Source organism: Vitis vinifera, chromosome 18, assembly GCF_030704535.1.
Source record: "Vitis vinifera cultivar Pinot Noir 40024 chromosome 18, ASM3070453v1".
NCBI classification, from domain to species: Eukaryota; Viridiplantae; Streptophyta; class Magnoliopsida; order Vitales; family Vitaceae; genus Vitis; species Vitis vinifera.
Genome location: NC_081822.1, coordinates 28,177,315 through 28,200,734, shown reverse-complemented (window position 1 = coordinate 28,200,734; position 23,420 = coordinate 28,177,315). Strand labels below are relative to the sequence as shown.

The 23,420-nt window shown below is 34.1% G+C and overlaps 2 protein-coding genes across 6 annotated transcripts; one reads left to right on the top strand and one right to left on the bottom strand.

Moving 5' to 3' along the window:
- The first annotated feature begins 1,833 nt into the window (after positions 1-1,833).
- On the top strand, positions 1,834-10,703 carry LOC100259650 (disease resistance protein RPV1). Of its 2 annotated transcripts, XR_788388.3 has the most exons (5): positions 1,834-2,495; positions 3,159-4,254; positions 4,409-4,726; positions 4,823-6,902; positions 10,471-10,703. XR_788388.3 is itself a non-coding variant. In XM_002272043.5 (4 exons), exons 1-4 carry the CDS (start codon positions 1,999-2,001, stop codon positions 6,755-6,757), a joined length of 3,846 nt encoding a protein of 1,281 aa, XP_002272079.2. In that variant the 5' UTR covers positions 1,834-1,998; the 3' UTR covers positions 6,758-7,106. The 2 variants fall into 2 exon arrangements, 1 of the variants encoding a protein (XP_002272079.2); XM_002272043.5 differs by lacking the exon at positions 10,471-10,703 and having other exon boundaries at positions 4,823-7,106.
- Positions 10,704-15,205: 4,502 nt separating this feature from the next.
- On the bottom strand, positions 15,206-21,850 carry LOC100264833 (disease resistance protein RPV1). 4 transcript variants are annotated; one of them, XR_002028931.2, is made up of 8 exons: positions 21,126-21,849; positions 19,330-20,422; positions 18,861-19,166; positions 17,437-18,777; positions 16,714-17,346; positions 16,222-16,317; positions 15,783-15,926; positions 15,206-15,592 (listed from the first exon to the last, which is right to left on the bottom strand). XR_002028931.2 is itself a non-coding variant. In XM_059734704.1 (6 exons), the coding sequence occupies exons 1-5, from the start codon at positions 21,611-21,613 to the stop codon at positions 16,744-16,746; spliced, it is 3,831 nt and encodes a 1,276-aa protein (XP_059590687.1). In that variant the 5' UTR covers positions 21,614-21,850; the 3' UTR covers positions 15,206-15,926; positions 16,714-16,743. The 4 variants fall into 4 exon arrangements, 1 of the variants encoding a protein (XP_059590687.1); XR_002028932.2 differs by lacking the exon at positions 16,222-16,317 and having other exon boundaries at positions 21,126-21,850; XR_009464974.1 differs by having other exon boundaries at positions 15,783-16,317.
- Between the last annotated feature and the right edge of the window lie 1,570 nt (positions 21,851-23,420).

Sequence of the window (23,420 nt, the reverse complement as noted above, 5' to 3'; positions counted from 1 at the left end):
ATTTAGTTATAACTTTTCTTATAAACTTTCATAGATGGTTTGAAAATTAATGCTTTTAGAAAAGTTATTGAATCATTATTTACTAGTTGGTTATTTAAGTGCAATCAAATCAAGATATCAACATGAGATTATTAATATATTTTATATATTATTAAAATTAAAATAATTATAAATAAATATAATTTAAAAACTTAATAATTCATCTTTTTGTTCTTAACATTAACAAATTAGATAATGAAAAGATAAAATTTAAATATAATTGGGCTTTGTACCATTACTATATATATATATATATATAAGATAATAATTTTTAAGATAATAGCATGATAGAATATATAAGTATTTTATATTTTTTTAACATTTAAATTTATATTTATAGTATTTCATAAAATTAGAAATATTAATACATATATATTTTATCTTTGTGGCAATTATAATTTTATATAATTATAATTATAAAATATTAATACATGCTTATTCAATGGCAAAGAGAAATGGTCCGATGTTTGGAAAATAATGAATTTTATACAAAAAAAAAAAACATTATTTTATGTAGTGGTTGTTAGATACAAAATTTCTTTATTGAAATATGATTAGAAAATGACCAAACTGCTGGTGTAAACAAACATTATTTTATGTAGACATTCCGCGCTGAAGACTTGATGATTGTTATGAAATTTCCTCCTCCGTTCCCACCTACCAAGACTGACTTTTCTTAATGGCCTGGAGATTGGAGAAATAATTGTACACAATTGATGAGATGTAGGATGAGTAATATTTTATAAGAATCTTACCACACAAAAGACAAACATTTGCCATTGCACCCGCCGTCCTCGGGAATTCATGGCTTCTTTTCCTTCCACCGAACCTTTCCTTTCCTTTCTACCAGGAAATTACCTGTCCTGTGTGGGTTTACATTTTTCATTCAATAATTAAACTCATTTTTTTTTTCAAATCATCATTAATTTTTTATTATTAAAAATAAAAATAAAATAGGAAATATAACCCATAAAATAATTTCTTATATAAAAAAACATGTTTATGAAAAATGAGTCCAAATTTAAAAATCAGATTATTTATTTGAAAAAGTACCACAAGTAGCATCCTCTTAAGTGAAAATTTTTGAAGTTAAATACAAAATGAAATAGTAATTGAATAAGGTAAAAACGTATTTTCAAAACATCACTTTGGGTCTAACATTGTTAAATCATTTTAAGATCAAATAAAAATTTTGGCAAATATGTTCGTAAAACAGATAAAATGGATTAAGGTTAAGAATTAAGACTAAAAAATCTCTAATTTTAAGAGATTTAATTTTATAGATTGTTACTAGAATTTTGTCTAATAATATAAGAGTTGTGTAGTGATAAATCTTTTCTATAACAACATTAAAAAAGAAAAAAAATATAGTTTTTGTATAATAACTTTTAATTTTATATAAATCATATATATATATATATTTTCGTGTCGATATCACGGTTTTGAAAATACTGATGTTTATATGAGGCTGCAATCAAATATATAAAAGGCAGATAGTGGCTATTTTTACAAGGAGCGTAGCCGGTGGTAATAGAATATACATGTATAAAAAAATTATTAGAGACATTAAAGGTGGTGTGGCTAACATTATCTTATGCCTGTGAGCTTTTCAGCTTCCGTTCCCACGTACCGAGGTTGAGTTTTGTTAACTGGACCAAACAACCCACTAGCCGAAGAAGTAATTGAAGTGAGTGGTGAATTTCGAGATTCGAGAATAATTGTAAACAACTAATGAGATTTAGGCTTTTAGCCACCCCACGCGGAATCAATAATAATTCCGTTGACAAAAAGACAAACACTCATGCTGACCTTCTGGCATTGCACCCGCCTTCCATTGAGATTCATGGCTTCTTTTCCACCTACCAGTGTTTTCCTTTCCTTTCTACGAAGAAATTGCCTAAGCTCAGCTGAGCCCTGATAGTAAGATCGTCGCTGGTACCTTTGGCACACAGCCTGTCAATGGCTTCTGCGAATCGTCGAAGGGCGTCTTCTTCTTCTACTCCTGTCCGTCCATGGGATTACGAAGTTTTCTTGAGCTTTAGGGGTGAAGATACCCGCAGAAATTTCACAGGTCATCTCTATGCAGCGTTGATTCGGAAAGGGATTGTTACCTTTAGAGACGATGAAGGACTATCAAGGGGAGAGGAGATCGCACCAAGTCTTCTTACAGCTATTGAGAAGTCAAGGTGCGCTCTCGTGATTCTCTCCGAACATTATGCCGACTCCAGATGGTGTTTGGAGGAACTGGCGAAGATCATGGAGTGGAGGGCAGAAATGGGATTGATAGTTTATCCAGTTTTCTATCATGTGGATCCTTCCCATGTGAGACATCAGAGGGGCCATTACGGAGAAGCATTAGCCGATCATGAAAGAAATGGGTCTGGTCACCAGACACAAAGGTGGAGGGCAGCTTTGACAGAAGTGGCCAATCTTTCTGGATGGCATGCAGAAAATGGGTAAATATAGCTTGTTGCTTATAATCTCTTGCGAGTATTCTTTATTTTTTGTACATAACATTAAAACAGAAATCTATTGAAAGTTATAATCAACTTGTGTCGTCCTAAAAAATCGAAATTTTATGTCTCCTTTTGGATGGGAATACAAATGTTGAGGCCAAGGGTTACATAATTGAACTTTATCACTGCTTTATTATTCATTATTCAATTCAAAGATTCTTTCTGGTTTTGAAAAGATCACCCAGGTTCACGGGGCATATACAGTTTTAAAATCTGGTTTACAGTTTTTTTTTCAATAATTGGTGTTATTCTTTTCCAAATTGTGTGAGAAAATTTCATTAATTGTTTTAAATAATTATATCAAGGGTTGAAAACTGAAATGGTAAGTGACCTCAATGGTCTAGTACAATTTCATCAATTAAAATAGAAAATTCATAGATTTTCTAGACCATTTCTCCAAATTGGTTCTCCCGGAGAATAGGGCATGTGACTATTCGGGATGTGATTTTCCTTCGGTGCATCAGAGAACCGATTTGGAGTTTTTCTTTATGTACGATATAGCATTAGTCCTTCAAAATATAAGTTGCATATAAAAGGACTTGAAATGTTTTTTGTGGTTTGTACTTTGTTGGCTCACTCATGTATGTGCCTTACTGGTGGCAGGTCTGAGTCAGAAGTTGTTAATGATATTACTCGCACTATTTTGGCAAGATTTACTCGGAAACATTTACATGTTGACAAAAACCTCGTTGGGATGGATGATCGTTTGAATGAAGTTATTCCACAAATGATAGATCTATCATCAAATGAGGTTCGCATGATTGGGATCTATGGACTTGGAGGAATTGGTAAAACAACCGTTGCCAAAGTTGTTTATAATCGAATTGCCCCTCTTTTCATGATTACTAGCTTTATTGCTAATGTCAGAGAGGATTCCAAAAGTAGGGGTTTACTTCATTTACAAAAACAACTCCTTCATGAGATCTTGCCAAGCCGGAAGAACTTTATAAGCAATGTTGATGAAGGGATCCATATGATACAAGACAGGTTATGCTTTAAAAGTGTTCTTCTCATTCTTGATGATGTTGACACTTTGGACCAACTAGAAGGCTTGGCTGGTGATTGCAATTGGTTTGGTCCTGGAAGTAGAATTATTGTAACAACTAGAGATAGGCATTTGTTGGATGTGCATAAAATGGATGCATTTTATGAGGTTAAGAAATTAGATCAAATGGAAGCTATTGAGCTCTTTAGTCAACACGCATTTGAACAGAAGCATCCCAAAGAAGATTATGAAACACTTTCAAACTCTATGGTGCGTTGCGTTGATGGTCTTCCTTTAGGCCTTAAAGTTTTGGGTCGTTTCCTATTTGGCAAGACAATACTTGAATGGAAAAGTGAATTGCAAAAACTAAAACAGGAACCTAACCAAGAAATTCAAGGTGTGCTCAAGAGAAGTTATGATGAATTAGATCTCACACAAAAGGATATATTCCTAGATGTTGCTTGCTTCTTTAATGGAGAAGATAAAGATCATGTTACAAGAATCCTAGATGCTTGCAACTTCTATGCAGAGAGTGGAATACGAGTCCTCGGTGATAAATGCCTCATAACTATTTTTGACAACAAGATATTGATGCATGATTTGTTACAACAAATGGGACGATACATTGTTCGACAAGATTATCCTAACTACCCTGAAAAATGGAGCAGGTTGTGCTATCCTGACGACGTAAATCGTGTATTGATCAGAAAATCGGTAAGAGCAAAATGTAAATGAACCTACTTTCATACTTGAAGGTTATTTGAAACACCTAAGCTTCAACAGTATCAATTTTTTTTTTTTAAGTTATATATCTTATTTAACTTTTATATGTTTTTCTCTTCACTTATTTTTTACTCTTGTTTGTTAGGGAACAGAGGCAATTGAGGGCATACTCTTCGACTTGTCTATACCAAAGCGTAAGCGGATAGACATTACTACTAAATCCTTTGAGATGATGACAAGACTTAGGTTGCTCAAAATCTATTGGGCTCATGGATCTATTTCTATAAGGGAGGATAATAAAGTAAAGTTGTCCAAAGACTTTGAATTCCCCTCTTATGAGCTAAGATATCTCTACTGGCATGGATATCCTTTGGAATCTTTGCCTTCAAGTTTTTATGCTGAGGACCTCATTGAACTTGACATGTGTTACAGCAGCTTAAAACAACTTTGGGAAAGCGACGAGGTATGAAATTATTTATTCATGTTTCTTTCTTTAGATAAACCTCTGAAGTTCATGAAAGCTTATGCATTGTATCATTTTTTTCCCTCTCTCTTACAGCCTCTTGAAAAGTTAAATACTATCAGAGTTAGTTTCTCTCAGCACCTCATGGAAATTCCAGACTTCTCAGTTAGGGCTCCAAATCTGGAAAAACTAATTCTTGATGGTTGTTCAAGTTTGCTTGAGGTTCATCCATCTATTGGAAGGCTGAAGAAGATTATTGTATTGAATCTAAAAAACTGCAAACAGCTTAGCAGTTTTCCAAGCATCACTGACATGGAAGCACTTGAAATTCTTAATTTTGCTGGCTGCTCAGAGCTCAAGAAGTTTCCGGATATTCAATGTAATATGGAACATTTATTGAAGCTTTATTTATCATCAACTGCTATAGAGGAACTTCCATCTTCAATCGGGCAGCATATCACTGGACTTGTTTTATTGGATCTGAAAAGGTGCAAAAATCTTACGAGTCTTCCCACATGTATTTTTAAGTTGAAATCCCTTGAATATCTCTTTCTGTCTGGCTGTTCAAAATTGGAGAATTTTCCAGAAATAATGGAGGACATGGAAAATTTAAAAGAGCTTCTTTTAGATGGAACATCCATAGAAGTGCTACCCTCTTCAATTGAACGTCTAAAAGGACTTGTTCTATTGAATCTGAGGAAATGCAAAAAGCTTGTGAGTCTTCCAGACAGCATGTGTAATTTGAGATCCCTTCAAACAATCATTGTCTCTGGTTGTTCACAACTAGACCAATTGCCTAAGAATGTTGGGAGCCTGCAACATCTAGTGCAGCTCCATGCTGATGGAACTGCTATAAGACAACCACCTGACTCAATTGTTCTTTTGAGAGGCCTCCGAGTGTTGATCTATCCTGGATGTAAAATATTACCATCTAGCTCATTGAGTTCACTCTTTTCATTCTGGTTGTTGCATGGAAGAGGTTCAAATGGGATTGGTTTGCGCTTGCCTTCTTTTCCATGTTTAAGCTCCTTGACAAATTTAAACCAAAGCAGTTGCAATCCAAGCAGAAACAATTTTCTAAGCATACCTACCAGCATCAGTGCACTTACTAACCTGAGAGACCTTTGGTTGGGGCAGTGCCAGAATCTTACAGAAATTCCAGAGCTTCCACCAAGTGTCCCAGATATCAATTCACGTGATTGCACATCCCTTTCATTAAGTTCATCCAGTATAAGCATGTTGCAGTGGCTGCAGTTCCTATTCTATTATTGCTTGAAGCCAGTTGAGGAGCAATTTAATGATGATAAGAGGGATGCATTACAAAGATTTCCTGATAATTTAGTGTCTTTTTCTTGTTCTGAGCCCTCTCCATCTAATTTCGCTGTGGTGAAGCAGAAATTTTTTGAAAATGTTGCATTTAGCATGATTCTTCCTGGAAGTGGAATTCCCAAGTGGATCTGGCATCGGAATATGGGATCTTTTGTAAAAGTAAAGCTACCTACGGATTGGTATGATGATGACTTTTTGGGATTTGCTGTCTGCTCTGTTCTTGAACATGTCCCTGATAGAATTGTATGCCATTTGAGTCCTGACACTCTTGATTATGGAGAATTGAGAGACTTCGGTCATGATTTCCATTGCAAAGGTAGCGATGTCAGTTCAGAGCATGTCTGGTTGGGTTATCAACCTTGTGCTCAGCTGAGGATGTTTCAAGTGAATGACCCGAATGAGTGGAGTCACATGGAGATTTCTTTTGAAGCAACCCATAGACTCAGCTCAAGAGCATCAAATATGGTGAAAGAATGTGGGGTACGTCTTATATATGCAGAAGATCTTGAAAGTATACAATGCAGCCCTCTTCTTGGGAGTTTGGGTGACTCTGGATCAAGAGTAGGAGGCAATATAGTTGAGAGAAGCAGTGACGGGGCAGGGCCCAGTGGAAGTGGAAGTGGGCACAGTTCTGTTGGCAGCAGTCAGCATTCCAGGAATGATCCCTTGCTGAAGGTCAAGCGCAAATATTTCCCAGAATGACTACCATCATCCAAGCACTTTCTTCCAATAAACTTCTCTTCTGTTGATTTGGTTATGCACGCTTCAAGTTATGATTATTTTCTTTCTTCCATTGTATTGACCTCCTCCAATCATATCTCTCTATTACATCTTTGTGGACCTTTTGGTAAGCGCCTTCTTTTTCTTCTCTCATTAAGTTCATAATGATTGAAGCAACTGAAATTGGTTGAGGTGTTTTTATTTCTTATTTAATTTTTTCTTTTTAATGTTTTAGGCAGGGATTTTTCATAAGAATATAACCTTTGATTCTGCTGAAACTTGTTTCTTGAGCCTATGTAAATCTCTGATAATTAGAATTTTGTTTAGCACTGGATGAATCTTGTGAGTTGTTTTGATTAAAAAGGCCATGCAAAGATGTTGTTGGGTGTTAAATGCAAGTTGTTTGATGAAATGCCCAGCAACAAAACATCTTTAGATTACAGGCTACCTTAAGGTATAGTATCTCCTATTTAAAACAAACAGGCTAGTGAATCTGTTCAAACAGATTTGAGGATATCTTGCCAATACGGATAAAGCAGAAACACCCATTTGAAAATCTCAAGACTCCTCTCACCATGGAGGTTGAAATTGTAAGTAATACTCCCCAAAACCACCTATACACTGACCTTGGTTGTCAAGAGAGATCAAATCTAATCCAATCTTATTTAGTTCTGTTGTGTATGTGTGTGTATGTATTCAACAAGAATCATGTTGAAATGAGTAAATACAGGAACTGCTCTGCTTTTGATCCATTGGTTAGTGCTAACAAGCATATAAATTGGAATTAGGCATTTGTGATAGTGACTAAGGAACCCTTCATTCTGGCTGACTAACGAATATGTCAAGAAGTGAAACATGCTACCCCCTCCCCCTCCTACACACACACCCTGTATAAAAACCAAGTTATATGCTACCATTTTCTAGCACTTCAAATCTTTCTTAAATTGGATTCAGTGGGCATTTACTTTTTGGAGTGAATGATTTTTGTGCATTATAACCTTCAGTTTTTGGTAGTAATAATTTTAAATTGAATATCAAAGAATGAATTGAATTTCAAAGTCTAAGATGATATGGCCATTGTTTTTGGTTCGAATGGATTTAATATTGTGGATCGCTTGTAGTGTATCATTTTAAGTCTGAATGAATTTGATATTGTTTTGGTTGTGCTTGAGTGAACAAGCTGGGGATATGATTGTTTTATATTGGTTCTTTAAATGGTTATGAGCATTAGAGGAGCCTCTATGCCATTTTTATTTTCTTGGAAGTCTTAAGGGACGAAAAATAGGGAAGAAAGCAAAGCAGGAAATTTTAGAAACTCACATTTGTGTCATAAGTTATGGCCTTTGTACACTTTGTTTAAGATGAGTTTGAAAATCAGTTGAAAATGTAACTTTTATAAATTTATTTGGGTGGAATTATGAATTAAGTTCTGTGACCAGCTGCCATCTCTATTGCACAGAATACAATCAGAATTTGCATGAAATGATTTAATGTGGTGCTTAAACACATGTGAGAAACTTGTTAGATTCTTGCAATTCTGAGTTCAGGATCCATAAATCATTGGAATTAGTTTAATGTATATAAACACATACCACTATATAAATTTTCCAGCTGAAAAACCATATGGAATGTGTTGTTTGTGCAATGATAATACCATGTTTATGAATCTTTGCAGTTCTCATGGCTTGTAGACTGTTGGAATAAAATTTCGCTCTTCTAAATTTATTTATTTGTTTAGGAAAATGATTTGAATGGTTCTCTTTTAATTCTGTTGGAATTGCTTTCAGTCCAGCAATCGCTATTTTCTCTGTGCAAATATTTGTGGTCAAAATATAGCAGGCAAAATTTATAATCTAATTTAGAGTGAAGAGCTACATGTATTCCATCCATTAAGTTTCCATCTGTAATCCATTGCATGTTTTGCTCTTCATCAGTGCTTGTAATTATTTTCCCAAATATTTGGTCCCATGCTTTTGATAATTGGGTTTCTATGCGGTTTGTTTCATAAATTGCTATTAAATTAGGTTTTAAATCAAACCCAAGTGGCATGTGCTTTGGTTCCTCGAATCCATTGTGAGTTCTGCTTTTTATGGGTGTTTGGATTATTTGATTTTCTTTTAATGCCTTTGATAATTGGTTTCTGGTGTAGTTTGTATGTACTTACCTATGGAAGTAGGTTCTAAAGAAAGCCAAAATTTGTTTGTCTTTAGGTTCTTGAAGTTCTAATTTGACTGGTAGTTCATAGTGAACAATTTAAATGTTTTTTGGAATCCATTGGTGATTTTTTCAGATTCATAAGTCATTTCATTTTGAGAATGAATAGGTTTCCAATTGTCATCCACTTTGTATTTCCACTATAGGAAAAATACAACAATATCAATAAATAGGATCGGATAAATGACTCTTAGAAGATTTTGGATAATTTGGTCCATACTTATTGTTATGAACTCCTAAGAAAACCCTTTAATATAAAGATACGGGACTATAAGAGTCCTTTGTATCTTTCTACCCTCCACGATCAAAGGCACAAAATGACTGCTTGAAAAAACTCTGATAGGGAATTGCTCTAGAGCTTAATTATTCACACTTTGGATGGATTATAGTTCACACCAATGGTGGCTTTATTTATAGAATGTAATATGGCATAAGATAAAGACAGGTTTGAATTTAAATCGAGATATATAGAACTCTCTAACTATATGAATTAAAGAAAACATTTTGAATTCAATTGAAACAACATGGACAGTGAATATAGACCAAGCCCGAAATCAATCTAGAATCTATTCTCTCACTCATTTGCATTGGATATCTTGATAACAGGGATAAGCCAAAAACACACATGTGAAAAATCCAAGACTTATCTCACAATAGAGGTTGAAATTGTAAGCAATCCTCCCAAAATCACACCTATACACTGACCTTGGTTGTCAAGAGAGGCCAAAAATAATCCAAGCTCATTTAGCTCTTTTTTTTTTTTTTTTTCTTTTTCTTCTTGTTCCAAAAGGAAATCAACCATCATTGTTCAATTATTTTTCAACTAGAATCATGTTGAAATGAGTAACTAAAACTCAAGTTACATGACCCATTTTCTAGCACTTAAAATCTTGTTTCAAATATGATAACATGGATATTTACGTTTTTGAGTATGAATGATATTTTTGCATTATAACATTCGATTTTTAATACCTATAGTTTTTATATTGACTAGGAAAGAATGACTTAAATTTCAAAGTTAGTGCTAAGCTAATTTTTTTGGCCATTGTTTTTGGTTTGAATGAATTTGATGTTGTGGATAATTTTTGGTTTGGATAAATTTGATGTTGTTTTGGTTGTGTTTGAACTAACAAGTTGGAGATATGCATGATTTGTTTTAAATTGGTTTTTGAAATGGTTATGAGCATTAGAAAAGTCTTTATGCTTTGTTTGATTCTTGGGGAACAAAAGAAATGAGAAAGCAAAGCAGAGAATTTTTCGAAACTCACATTTGTGTGGCATGTTTTGTAGATCTACTCAGGTGAAATCTATAGGAATTTTTGCTAACATTTATAGTATTGTCATAAGAGATGGCCTTTTACACTTTGTTTAAGATGAGTTTGATAATCAGTTCAAATTGTAAGTTCCAGAAATTTCTATAGATAGAAATTGTAAGAACCTTATTTTATGTTCTATGACAAGCTGTTCTCTCCATTGCACAGGCCAGAATGAGAATTCCCATGGAAGGATTTAATGTTCTTGTTTCTTGTAGAGCAACTCCTTTGCAAGTGCAGCTGTCCCACCAGCTTGTAATTTTTTTTTTTAACTATTAATATATTTTAGATGCTACTTATGAAACTAGTTATTTTTGTTTGTGATAAATTCAGCAGAGCCTTATTAAGGCTTTTTTTATTCAATCCATTGTTGTGGCACAGATGCCTTTTGCAATTCTAAATACAGAATCCATGCATCATTGGGCTTAGTTTCATGTTTATATAAACATATACTAAGGGGACAATGAATTTTGTATATTGATTTCAAGGATGAGTATATATATATATATATATATGTATGTCTCTAAACAATGCTTAAATTATTGGTAACAATGCTCTTGGTGAATGCTTAAATTAGTTAACAATGCTCTTGGTGAATGCTTAAATTAGCTAACAATGCTTACGACATAGGCTAAATTTGTAAGTATATAAGCTTCCCAAACTATCCTTTGATACAAACCTCAGCCAACTACTGCCTCCATTTTATCATCACCAAGTTTGTGAGTTGCTTCAGTCGATGTGATAGTTGCCTTACATCCTACCATATGAGTTTCTTTTAAAATGTCAATAACATACTTCTATTGTGATGTAAAGATACCTTTCTTCGAATGAGCTATGTCAATCCCTAAGTACTTCAATCTTTTAAGATCTTTTATCTCAAACTCTACATTTAGATGTCTTTTTAGTTGTTTCATCTCTTTCAGATCATCAGCAATAATTATTATGCCATCTATATTAACATTTAAAGTAGTCACCTATCCTAAAGTGAGCTTTTAATAAATAGGATATGATCTCCTTGACTCCGTTGATATTTCATATTCAACATAGTTTGTTAATCATTCAAACTAGTCCCTAGCTAGAAGATTGCTTGAGTTCATATAGTCCTTTCTTAAGTCAGCACACATGGTTGTTCTTGGGATGTTCATCAAATCTTACTAAAGCTTCAATATGAACCTCCTCCTACAAATCACTGTGAGAAAATATTTTTGACATCAAATTATTGCAAAAATCGATCAAGATTAGTAGCCAGCTGTGACAATAAAACTCAAACAATATTTATTTTGCAAGTGAGGCAAAGGTTTCTTGGTAATTGACCCCATATGTTTGAGTACAACTGGTGGCCACCAATCTAAATTTATATCTTTCTAGAGTTCTATTTGCCTTATATTTCACAATAAACACCCATGTACACCCAACTGGTCTCTTCTCTTTAGGAAGCTCAACAACCTCCCATGTTTGATTTTTTTTTTAGTGGTCTCATTTCCTCACTCATTGCAGCTCTCATTTCTAAGTGCTTCGTAGACAACTTTTGGAATATGAATGTGATTTAATTCACACAATAAGGCTTTATGAGAGGGTGACAACCTATGAAATGAAATGAAGTTGGAGATAGGATGTTGAGTAGCGCATTTTTTGGAAGGTATTAGGCACCATAAAGCTCTTGTAATTTAAAAAAGGTGCCTATATTTATTTATTTTTTCTCTCCGCTACCCATTCTCCTGTGGCATATCACTAAAACATGAGTAATGGATAATCCCATTTTCTCCACTATCCCGTACTCTTGAGCATTGGCAGACCTCACTTTTGGTTTGAACTCCAAATTGATCATTAATCATTTTATGAAATATAGGAAACACACTACTCACTTCTGATTTATCTTTCAAACAAATAAAACCAAGAGATTACAGTGTAATCATCAATGAAAGACATAAACCAATGAGATCTAGAAATATTAGGAATATGAGGACCCTGCACATCTGTATTAATCAAAGTGAATTGGGGAGATGATCTATTATCACTCAACAAAAATGATGTCTTGTGATGTGTAGCCAATTCACAAACTTCACAATGAAACATATTGATGTCTAGATGTTCAAATAACGATGGAAATATTTTTTTCAGCAAAGGGAATGGAGAATATCCTAGTCTAAGATGTAGGCAAATTTGGTTTTTATTGGATGTGGTTTTTTTGAAAGGTTAAAGAGTGGCAGTTTGTCACGGATTCCACCACTAGCTTTAAGAAGGTAGAACCCTTCCCGTTCCTTAGCATGCATGCCTAATTGTCTTTCCCGTAACTGTCTTAAAACACATAGTGAGAAGGAAAAAAAATTTCACATTGCATTTTAAATCTTTTGTGATATGATGAACCGAAAAGAGATTATTTGATAACTTTGGCACATATAAAATAGACTTTAACAATAAAGATGGTTACGGCTTTATTGTGGCCTGACCAGCCACTATAGCGAGAGTGCTAGTAGCCACTTAAACTTTGTATTACCAGGACAAGGAATGTATGTGGAAAATTTGTGTGAAGTGTTTGCCATATGGTCTGCTGTTCTTTGAATCAATTACCCAAGGGCTTGAGAGACGATCCTTTGAAGCACCTAGAGCAAAAAAATTAGTGTACTTACCTGAGCGTGCCAATAAGCATGAAGTACTACTCAAATTTTCTAGGGACGAGAAGAGATTTTTGAATCATTCAATCTCCTCTTTGTTAGATCCTTTAGTTTAATAGTTGTCTAACATATTTTTCTCGTAAAAGACCAAATGATTGATTCTTTCCATGAAGCTTCCAACAATTCTCCTTCATGTATGGCAGCTTCTTACAATGGTTACACCATAAACCATCTTTTTTGGTTGATGGTCTAGGTTTTTCAGCTTTTCCAGATTCTGCAATAAGCCTGATGTTGTTATTGTTCGGTGAAGAAATGACAAGTGTTGATCCTTCAATAGAGTGATTATCGAGCATCATTGTTTGACGACCTTCCTCAGCTCTGATTCTGGAGGAAACTTCACTTAGTAGTGGCAAGAATTCCTTTTTAAGGCCTTGAACCCAAACCTGATCATATTTAACATTCAGACCAACCAAGAACTTAAGGATTCTCTCTTTTTCCACAAATTTCTACATCATGGTATTGTCTTCATTGCACTTCATTTTGAGGTTTGGATAATGATCTAGATCGAGCCACAATCCCTCAGTGTTGTAATATTTTATCACAGACATGGGTCCTTATTTGGTTGACGTTATTTTCATCTTGATTTCTTACATTTGAGTACCATCTCTAATCTTAGAGTATGTTTGTCTCATAGCTTCCCAAATTTCTCTAGTCATCGGTGGAAACATACAGGTACCACTAATCACTAGTCCCAAAAAATTCCAAAGCCATGACATGATCATGGAGTCTTCTTTATCCTAAATATTAAATTTGGGATCTTCGTGGCTAGTTGTTGGTATGATAAGATAACTCAGTTTTCCTTTACCAGTGAAGAAGGTTCAGACCAATTGAGATAATAGAAGATAGTTTCTAATATTCAATTGGAAAACAACTTGAAGATTCTGTTACTCACTTTAGTGTGATTGTTGAGGGTTCGTAGTTTAAGGGATGATTGCTTAGCTCATCAATTCAGAGATTTCTCCCATTGTGTGATAGATTATAAGGATTTAAGTATGAAAAATAAAAAAATAAAAATTGGTTCTTTGTAATCAATAGTAAGTGTTGAACAATTGCAAAACTCTACCATGAAGATCCTTGAGCTTTGATACCATGTGGGAAAAATGAATTATGAAGATTGTTTTGAAAGGTGAGTGTGTGCAGGTACATATATATATATATATAGTTAAGGTACATGGAAAATAAGGAAATTATTCCTAAAAAGCCATACCTAAAATCTATTTTGAAGATCAAAAAATAAAATAAAATCTCAAAAGAAAAAAAAAAGAAAAAGAATATGGACCTTCCTAATGAATCTTATAGTTGAATCTTGTTTAGTGATTGATTTCACCAACTCTTGGTGAATAGATTATAGGGGTCACTAATCATATTTGTAAGTCTTTACAAGGTTTCAATTAAGGAGAAGGTTGAATGATGGGGACATGTACTTGACTCTTAACTTCTAATGAAAGGATAGCAGTGGAGGCTATAGGAGATGTTATCCTAGTATTAGATAATAAATGTCATCTAAAACTCAAGAATTTGCCTTTATATACTTGAAGGTAGAAAAAGTCTTATTTCAGTTTCTAGTTTAAATAAATCAAATTATTTAGTTTATTTCAATAAAGATGATACTATTAGAAAGAATAATTCATTTATTTGTTATTAATTGATAATCTTTATCGCATTGCTCCTTTTATTTTACTATGTTGAGAATAATTAGATTTCAATAAAGAGAAAATTACCTAGCACTAAATATGATCAAAAGACCGGTTAAGTCTAAATCATTTGACACTTTGATTCCAAAAAATCTTCCAATTTACGAATCTTATATAGAAGGTAAAATGACCAAGAGGCTCTTCATTACTAAACGACTTAAAGCCAAAGAGCATTTTAGCGTCTATGCATATGGAGAGTATGAGTATTTCATCATTTTTAATAATGAATGTTCTAGGTAGGGTTATGTTTACCTTATTAATAGGAAATCCAATCCCTTGGATAAATTCAAGTAATTTAAAGTTGAATTAGAAAAGTAGTTAAGTAAACACCTAAGGACACTTCAATCGGATCAAAGTGGTGAATACATATCCAAAAGATCAAATAATCTAGGATGTCTACTACAACTAACAATCACCTATTTATACTAATACCCTGTCCACATGACAAAGTCCTATAATGTTACCTCATCTACCCATCCAAACATCAATGGTAAAACCTAACTAAAATAACCACAAAGTAAACATCACAAAACAAAGCTAGAATTGAAGTTTTTACAATAATATGTCAAAACTGAAAGTTCAGTATCAAAATGCTTTTCGACACATCACTATGAATTACAACATATCTCGACAATAGGTTCAACAAAAATGAAAAATCTCTAATACTGAATCATATTTCAATACCACAACTAATGTATCAAAATGACCCCTTTTGTTGATTTCATGTGCTTCAATTCCTCAGTGACCATTATGATTTGATACTTCTTTGCTTATATCGAAATGCATCTGGCACCACATCTTCCATTCCAATGTAACCTTTGTTCTTGCCCCCTAATTCTTTCTTCAATGTTTTCTTCATCTATCTTGATCCTTTCTTCACTTATCCAATCCTCCAAAATGCGTTTTTCAAACCTTATTTTGCTACACGAGACACTCAAAATTCACGTTAGTAACTACAATAAGACTTTAGCAATAACACAAGCTAAAAGAACTGATTTGTGCTCTCTTTTATACCAAAATGACATGTTTTATCATTGAAAATCACATGATTTGAGCACATATCATTCAAAAATCAGAGATCATGTGAATTGAAACTGCATAACAGTCTTACCGATTTGAGCTTCTTTCCCACTGGTTAAAAAATCTAATGAGCCAGTGGTCCACTACAATTAATAGCCCCGGCCTTCACAAAACCAAAAGGCCCTAAGCGCAAAAAGCAGATCAACTCCTCCATGCGTCGAGCACCCATAATAAACTGCATTGAAGCATCAAAAGAAAGTCAAGCAAATACATTTTGACATCTTCTTCTTCTATTGTATATTCTGGTATTCTTCCTTTCACCATGTTTCCCCTCGGAAAAACACAAGGAAAAAGACACGGGTTAGTCGACTGGGCGTTAGGAAAGAAATCAATCTCTTACACTCCAAGAGATCCATCCTTTGGTTCTGGATGAACCCCAAAAGCAATGAACAGATGGACTAGTTAACTAAATCCCTCTAATGACCTTTGTCATTTAAATGTCAGCTGCATAATCATTAGCACCTTCTTACCTAGAAATAAATTGTTAGAAGCACTGCAAAATTACTCTTATCTAGTATTTCCTTCAGTGGAAGTGCCAAATAATTAGACCCTGATAATCATCACATCTGCAACAAAACAGAGTAGAAAAACAATGACAAAAAATACAGCTATGAAATAATTTAATAATTAAAACACATTTTTTTTATGATAAAATATTTCAGGTTACTTTTGGCTGAAGAACCATAAGCAAATTTTGGGGGGCACAGGTATAATCTACATTTCAGGCTGAACACACTAATAGAGACAAGCTAGAAACCTTGTCAACAACAGGAAACAAAATATATGTGACTAAAATAAAGAGATGTATGCTTCATAAAAACAAGGGCTTAAAGTGTCTTTCTCAAATGGGACGAATAATTAAAAAAGAAAACAATTACATTCTTAAACAAATTAGAAATAAGGCACTCCCAAGTGACTAAGAATATTAACTAGTAGCACTCAAATGACCACATTAAACTAACCTGATCTGAGTTATTTGCTATGCCTTTTGTCTAGTATCCCCACCAATTACTTGAATGGACCACAGAGCAACAGAGGCCACTTCCACTTGCACCCACACTGGAATCTGCTGATTTGAGGTCACTGAAATTCCCAGAAGAGCTGTGGTGGATCATGGTTGAGTTTCTCTCTTCATGATCTTGAGCGTATATAAGATGGATCCCACACTTTCTCACCATGTTGCTTGGACAACAGCTAATGAAGCCAAATGAAGCCTTAGCATGCCTCCATCTATTGGGGCAATCACCATAGGAGATCCGAAGTCGTCCACGGGGCTTGTATGCTAGCCACATGTGATGTGACTTGAGTCTGTCTTCACTATTGCCTTCACAATCGATTGAATGCAAAATATGACCAATGCCTCTAAAATGAGATTCATCAGATTGCAATTGACACAGAAGTTGGGAACTGCATCCATTGGGGGCTATGTCCTCAAATGCAAAAACACAGCATACAGCAAATCCTAAGAAGTTACTTTCAAACCAATGAGGAGGCAGCTCTATTGTCACTTCAGATCCGAGATTCTGATTCGAGATCCAGTCTGGAATTTCACTTCCAGGAAGAAAAATGCTAAACCCAAAATCTGGAAGAAAATTCTGTAAAATGAAAAGCATAAAATGTTACATCATTTCGAACATGCACATATCCACAGAGAGAGAGAGGGAGAGAGAGAGAGAGAGAGAGACCTGAAGTTTCTGTAGCATATTTGTGACAATCTGCATTCTGGGTGATATAATTGCCATATCATTACTGCATGGGTTTTCAGCATCCAGATTGAAACAATTTGGGAGTGTAAATACTAGCCAACGGCAAACAGGCTGGTTATTGCAGACACTAGATGGGGTTAATATAGTGTTAAGGGATGAACAATATTGTGCATTTACTTCTATTATACTTGATGGGAGCTCGGGAATTTGTAAGAGACTCTTGCAGTGGTTCAAGGAGAGGAATCTTAGTTTTGAAAGCTTACTAATGCCTGCAGGTAAGCTGAAAAAGTTGTTTCTGCTTAGATTTAATGTTTCCAATGAGGATAAGTTGCAGATATCAAAGGGCACTGCTCCCTCCATTAGATTGCAGTCACTTATATCTAGTTCTCTTAAGGAGCACAAACCCGACAAAGAAGGCAATTGCAAACCAATGGTGTCTGAACTTTTTCTTGGCAACAACCAGAATGAGAAGAGTGAACTCCATGAGTTAGATGCAAGTCCTTTACATCCCCCAAACGACAATATTTCAAGATTTCTTAAAAGAACAATTGAGGAAGGTGGTTGCCTTACGAGTGTTCCATCTGCCTGAAGCTTCACTAAACATTGCAAACTACCCAGGTTCTCTGGCAATTGTTGGAGCTTTGAACAACCAGAAACAATAAGTGTCTCAAGAGATTTCAAGTTACCAATGCTGCAAGGAAGAGTTGCAAGGTTTTTGCAATCTCTCAGGTTCAGAGAAACAAGGCCATTTAGATGTTCAATTGATGGGTGCAGCTGTTTTAAGGCAGTTCCATCCAAAAGAAGCTTTTTTAAATGTTCCATGTTCTCCATGATTTCAGGAAAACTCTCTAGTTTTGAGCAAGCAGAGAGAATGAGAGTCTCAAGGGATTTCAACTTACAAATGCTACTTGGAAGAGACTTAAGCCTTTTGCAATTTTCCAAATCTAACAGAATGAGTCCTGTGAGATACCCAATGGAGAAAGGTAATTCACTAATTGCTGTCCCATCTAAATAAAGCTCAGACAAATGTTGCATATTGCCTTGAATTTCTGGAAAATTCTTGAGATCTGAACACCCAGAAAGAGACAGATATTTAAGGCATTCCAACTTAATACTTCTTGGAAAACTCCTTAGTTTTTTGCAGTTTTTCAGATTCAAGAAAATAAGCTTGTTTAGAACTTCAATAGATGGGTCAACCTCAAGAAAACTTGTACAACCTTCAAGAACTAGTCTCTCTAGATTTGGCATGCTTGAGAAGTTTGGCAAATGGATGAGATGTTGAGAGTTACTGAGTTCGATAGTATTTAAATTATCAAGAACCTGTAACAAAAGAAAATTTTATCAAATAACTATATGGTGAAAATTTAGGTCGAGAAACAAACATAAATAAAGAATAATGATACCTCATTTCCCTTCCAAAGTTCTCTCATATAGCTATAACACATGTTCAGCTCAATGAGGTTCTCTGAATGAAATTTGGATGGCAGAGACCCAAAAGGGTATCCATGCCAATAGAGATATCTTAACTCATAAGAAGGAAATTCAAAAGATACAGAAAGGGGCTCTTTATAGCCTTCTTTTCCAATGCCCGAAAAATTAAAAACTTTAAGTAATCTGAGTCTATTCATCTTAGCAAAGGCTTCTGTAGTAAATTGTATCTCCTTTGATCTATACATATCAAGGAATATGCCTTCAATGGTTTCTGTTCCCTGAGAAACAAGAATGACGAATAAGTGAGGAAGAAAATTTATGAATACTAACTCAATTAATTAAATTGTACTTACCTTCTTGAATGAAAATGATTTTATTGAAGCTTACATCTTTGTGCAAATGTTGGGTATGAAAAGTAAAGTTTATGCATTTGACACTTACCGTATTTTTCTTCAATACACTGTAGATATGCTCATAATCCCATAGTCTGCTCCATTTTCCAGGATCTTTAGGACATTCTTGGCGTACAATTTCCCAACCCATTTGTTGTATCAAATCATGCATCCATAACCTGTTATCTAACAAGTCTATGAGGCACCTGTCACTGAGAACTCTTATGCCACTCTTTGCATGAAATCCGCAACCATCTAGTATTTTTATAACAAAATCATACTCCTGTCCTTTAAAAAAGCACGCAAGATCAAGAAATATCTCCTTCTGTGTAAAATCTAATCCATCAAAACTTATTCTAAGAACATCTTGAACCTTTGTATTAAGCTCCTTTTTTAGCTTATGTAATTCACTTTCCCACTCAAGTATTGTCTTACTAAATAGGAAAGAACCCAAAACTTTAAGAGCCAGTGGAAGGCCTTTAGCATAATGTACTACATTGTCAGAGAGGTTCATATAATCTTTATCTGGACTTTTTCTTTTGAAAGCATATTGACTGAAAAGTTGAAGAGCTTCCTCTGGTTCTAATTCCTTAGCCTCATATATTTCACTCACTCCATGCACATTTAGTAGATGTTTATCTCTAGTTGTTATAACAATTCTACTTCCAATACCAAACCAATCAACATTTCCAGCTAAGGATTCTAATTGATTCAAATCATCCACGTCATCAAGAATAATAAGAACCTTTTTAGAGTGAAGTCTGTCCATTAGCACATTGATTCCTTCATCGAGATTGCTTATCCTTTGACTCCATCCCATCAAAATATCACCTAGAAGTTGTTTCTGTAATGGAAGCAAACCACAGTTTTTGGAGACTTCTCTAATATTTGCAAGGAAGCTAATGCCCTCAAATTGACTAGAGATTAGATTATAAACAACTTTGGCTATAGTTGTCTTACCCACTCCACCTATTCCACAGATCCCAACCATACGAACATCATTTGATTCAATACTTACTCGTAGAAGTATTTCTTTCAAACGAGAAGACACTCCAACTAGATGTTTGTCAACATATAACAATTTTCGACTCAATTTACTCAAAATCTCTTCAATAATTTTCTTAATAAGCTTCGACTCGTACCTGCCAGCCACAAATCATGACAATACATGTAACCTTAGGTTAAAATAAGCTACAAAAAGTAACAGATATCAAAACTGAGCAATCAGGAGGCATTTCCAATTAATAATGTGATGTTCATCAAAACTGACTTTTTTTTAAGAGTGGCCACCGAAGTACATACTTGCACTCGTTAATACAGCAGAGGGAATTGATGTGGGACAAAATGTCCATGTCAGTTACAACCCATGGAAGATTTTCCTTTTCCCTATGGTTTTCATTTTTCAAGATTTTATTACTCTACTTTCTTAGTTAACTGTATCAGCCACTAGGGACTTAAAACAGATCCCTATAGTTTCTTATATTAGATAGCCCCAATTTTAGAAAATTGTTATTATTTGAAGGATTTTATAGATCCTATAAAGTAGCCTCCTACCTTAGAAACCCACCAAAAAACAACCTGAAGAATAGTATCATTCAATTGCTTTATGGTGTCATATCTTCAGTAGAGTACTAATGACATGTTATACAACTTTTTTGTTCTATTTTATCTAGAACAAGTGTAGAATAGTAGATGATATCTTGTTAACCCAAACAAAACAGAACATCCTGCTATTGATAGTGTTACTTTTTAAAAAACAAAAACATTTTTCTCATCTATATTTTCTCTAGAAGAAGGTACAAGCAAGAACAAAATTTTATTGGCAAGAGTGTCAATTATAGTTACCCATTCTGCAGGTGCCATCCAGATAAATTGGCTGCTTGAGTCAAGGCAGCTCTCCACCTTTTAGCCCTCTCTATCACCTCTGTGTCTTCTCCATGACTAGCAAATGCTTCCATGAAACTCCCAGTCTGCTTCCGGACATGGGTCGGATCCACATCATAGAAAACTGGAAGAACTGTCTGTCCCTTCGCTTTCATGCACTCAATGATCTTCACTAGCTCATCCATACACCACCCCGAACGAGCATAATTCTTGGAGAAAACCACCACGGAAATTCTTGATTCTTCGATAGCTTTCAAAAGCTCTGGTGCAATCTCTTTTCCTCTCTCAAGTTCTTCGTCATCTCTAAAAGTGCGAACCCCTTTCTCAACCAAAGCAGCATAGAGATGATCGGTAAAACTCCTGCGGGTGTCTTCACCTCTGAAACTCAGGAACACGTCATAATTCCAGTGAGAAGCAGAATCTTTTTGGTTGATCATTGAAGAGGCCATTGAAGATGATTCCCCCAAGACTAGCTTCTCTGCAGATTACATTTGTTTGGGTTTTTCAAAGCCTTATGTCCAAGACTGGTAAAGGAAAAGAAGTTTTCTGCAACTCTGGAACACACAGCTAAAGCGGAAAGACGATGTCTGAGCATTCACGGAATCCAACGGACAAGAATAAACCTTTTTCTGGAGGGTGGGTGACCGCAATAATTGCGTACGTTCAAAGAAGAACAGTGCGCACTTTCGCTTTGGGCCAATCATCTTAAAGGCTTAGTAGGTTGTGATAATGGCCGTAAAAGTCAGAAAAAATGTAAAATTGCTGTATGAACAAAACCCAGACGTGTGCGTGTTGTAGTTTTTTACCGTGGCCCCATGCCTTCTTCCATTTTTTTATTTTTTATTTTTATTTTTTACTCTCTTTTTCATGTATATATTTTTTTTTCTAGAAATTTTTTAACATTAGATTGACTATTGGTTGGTTTTTAATGTAGGTCCCATGCCGTCGTCTATTTTTTTTTTATTTTTTTTGCCTCTCTATTATATATATATATATATATATATTTTTTTTTTTTTCTAAAATTTTTTTAACATGACATTGAATACTATTATTATTATTATTATTATTATTATTATTATTATTATTATTATTATTCATTACTACAAAAATACTTTATGGTGTCATTATTTACGGTGTCACTTTTAAAATAATGACACCATAGGGTTTATAATTAATAAAGGTGACACATTATATAAAAAATCTTCAATTGAGGTAGTTAGATGATATTAATTTTATATTTATAGTGTCATTTTTTGGGAAGTGACATCATATAAAATAAATTTTTTTAAGTATTATAACTTAATGAGCCCACTTTTAGAATTAATAATGATGGATACTATATAAAAATCCCATTGTTTCCATATCTCACCCACAATCCAAAAAATCTCAATATATAAATCCTATATATAAAATCATGATCTTCTTCAACCTTTTCTCTCACCCATCCATAGTCAACACGCTCAAAACCGACATTCTTCACTTTGTGGACTCCCAGGTAACCCAAAATCTCTTGGATCTATCATTTTTTTTCTTTTATTAATGTCATTTTATTAATTGTTTCAACATCTTTGTATTATGGTTTTTGTGAATTGTGTTTTCTTGAGTTGTAGGGAAGAAAAATTTAGGTTTAATCTTCAAGCATGGAAGAAAAAACTATAGATTAATTGATTTTTTTAATCTAAACCAAACACATGATCAAGTCCTTAAAAAAAAGTGAAAAATAGGAAAAAATGAATGATTTTTAATATGTATTTGTGTGAGAATGACAGGTACAGAATTTTTTTAAGATATACTATCACATAATCTTCATCCTTTTTAAAAAACAAGAGAGGAAAAAAAAAAAGAATGATTTTTCTGTTTGTATCTTAGTGGGAATGAGATATAGAATTTCGTTGAGAGTATCCAACCCCAAAAGGACCAATCCGGGAAGGCATGTGTGGTATTGACGGGAGATGATAAGATGGAAATCATAACCATAGCCATGTTCTCTCTGTGTCTTTCTATCCTCTTCAATTAATTCATGGGCATAGATATTTTATTTAGTTTTTATATTTAGTTTATTTATAGTTTATTTAGTTTCTAAAATCCAATTAGTTAGATATTTCATTTGATTTTGTTTTTATATTTAAGTATTTGAGTTTTGGAAAGTTTTTATATTTTGTTAATAGAAAGAGAAATTTTTATATTTTTTATTATTATGAATTTCTATTTTGTTAAATTGTAAGTATCTATCTCAATAAGAGATTATTAATATTC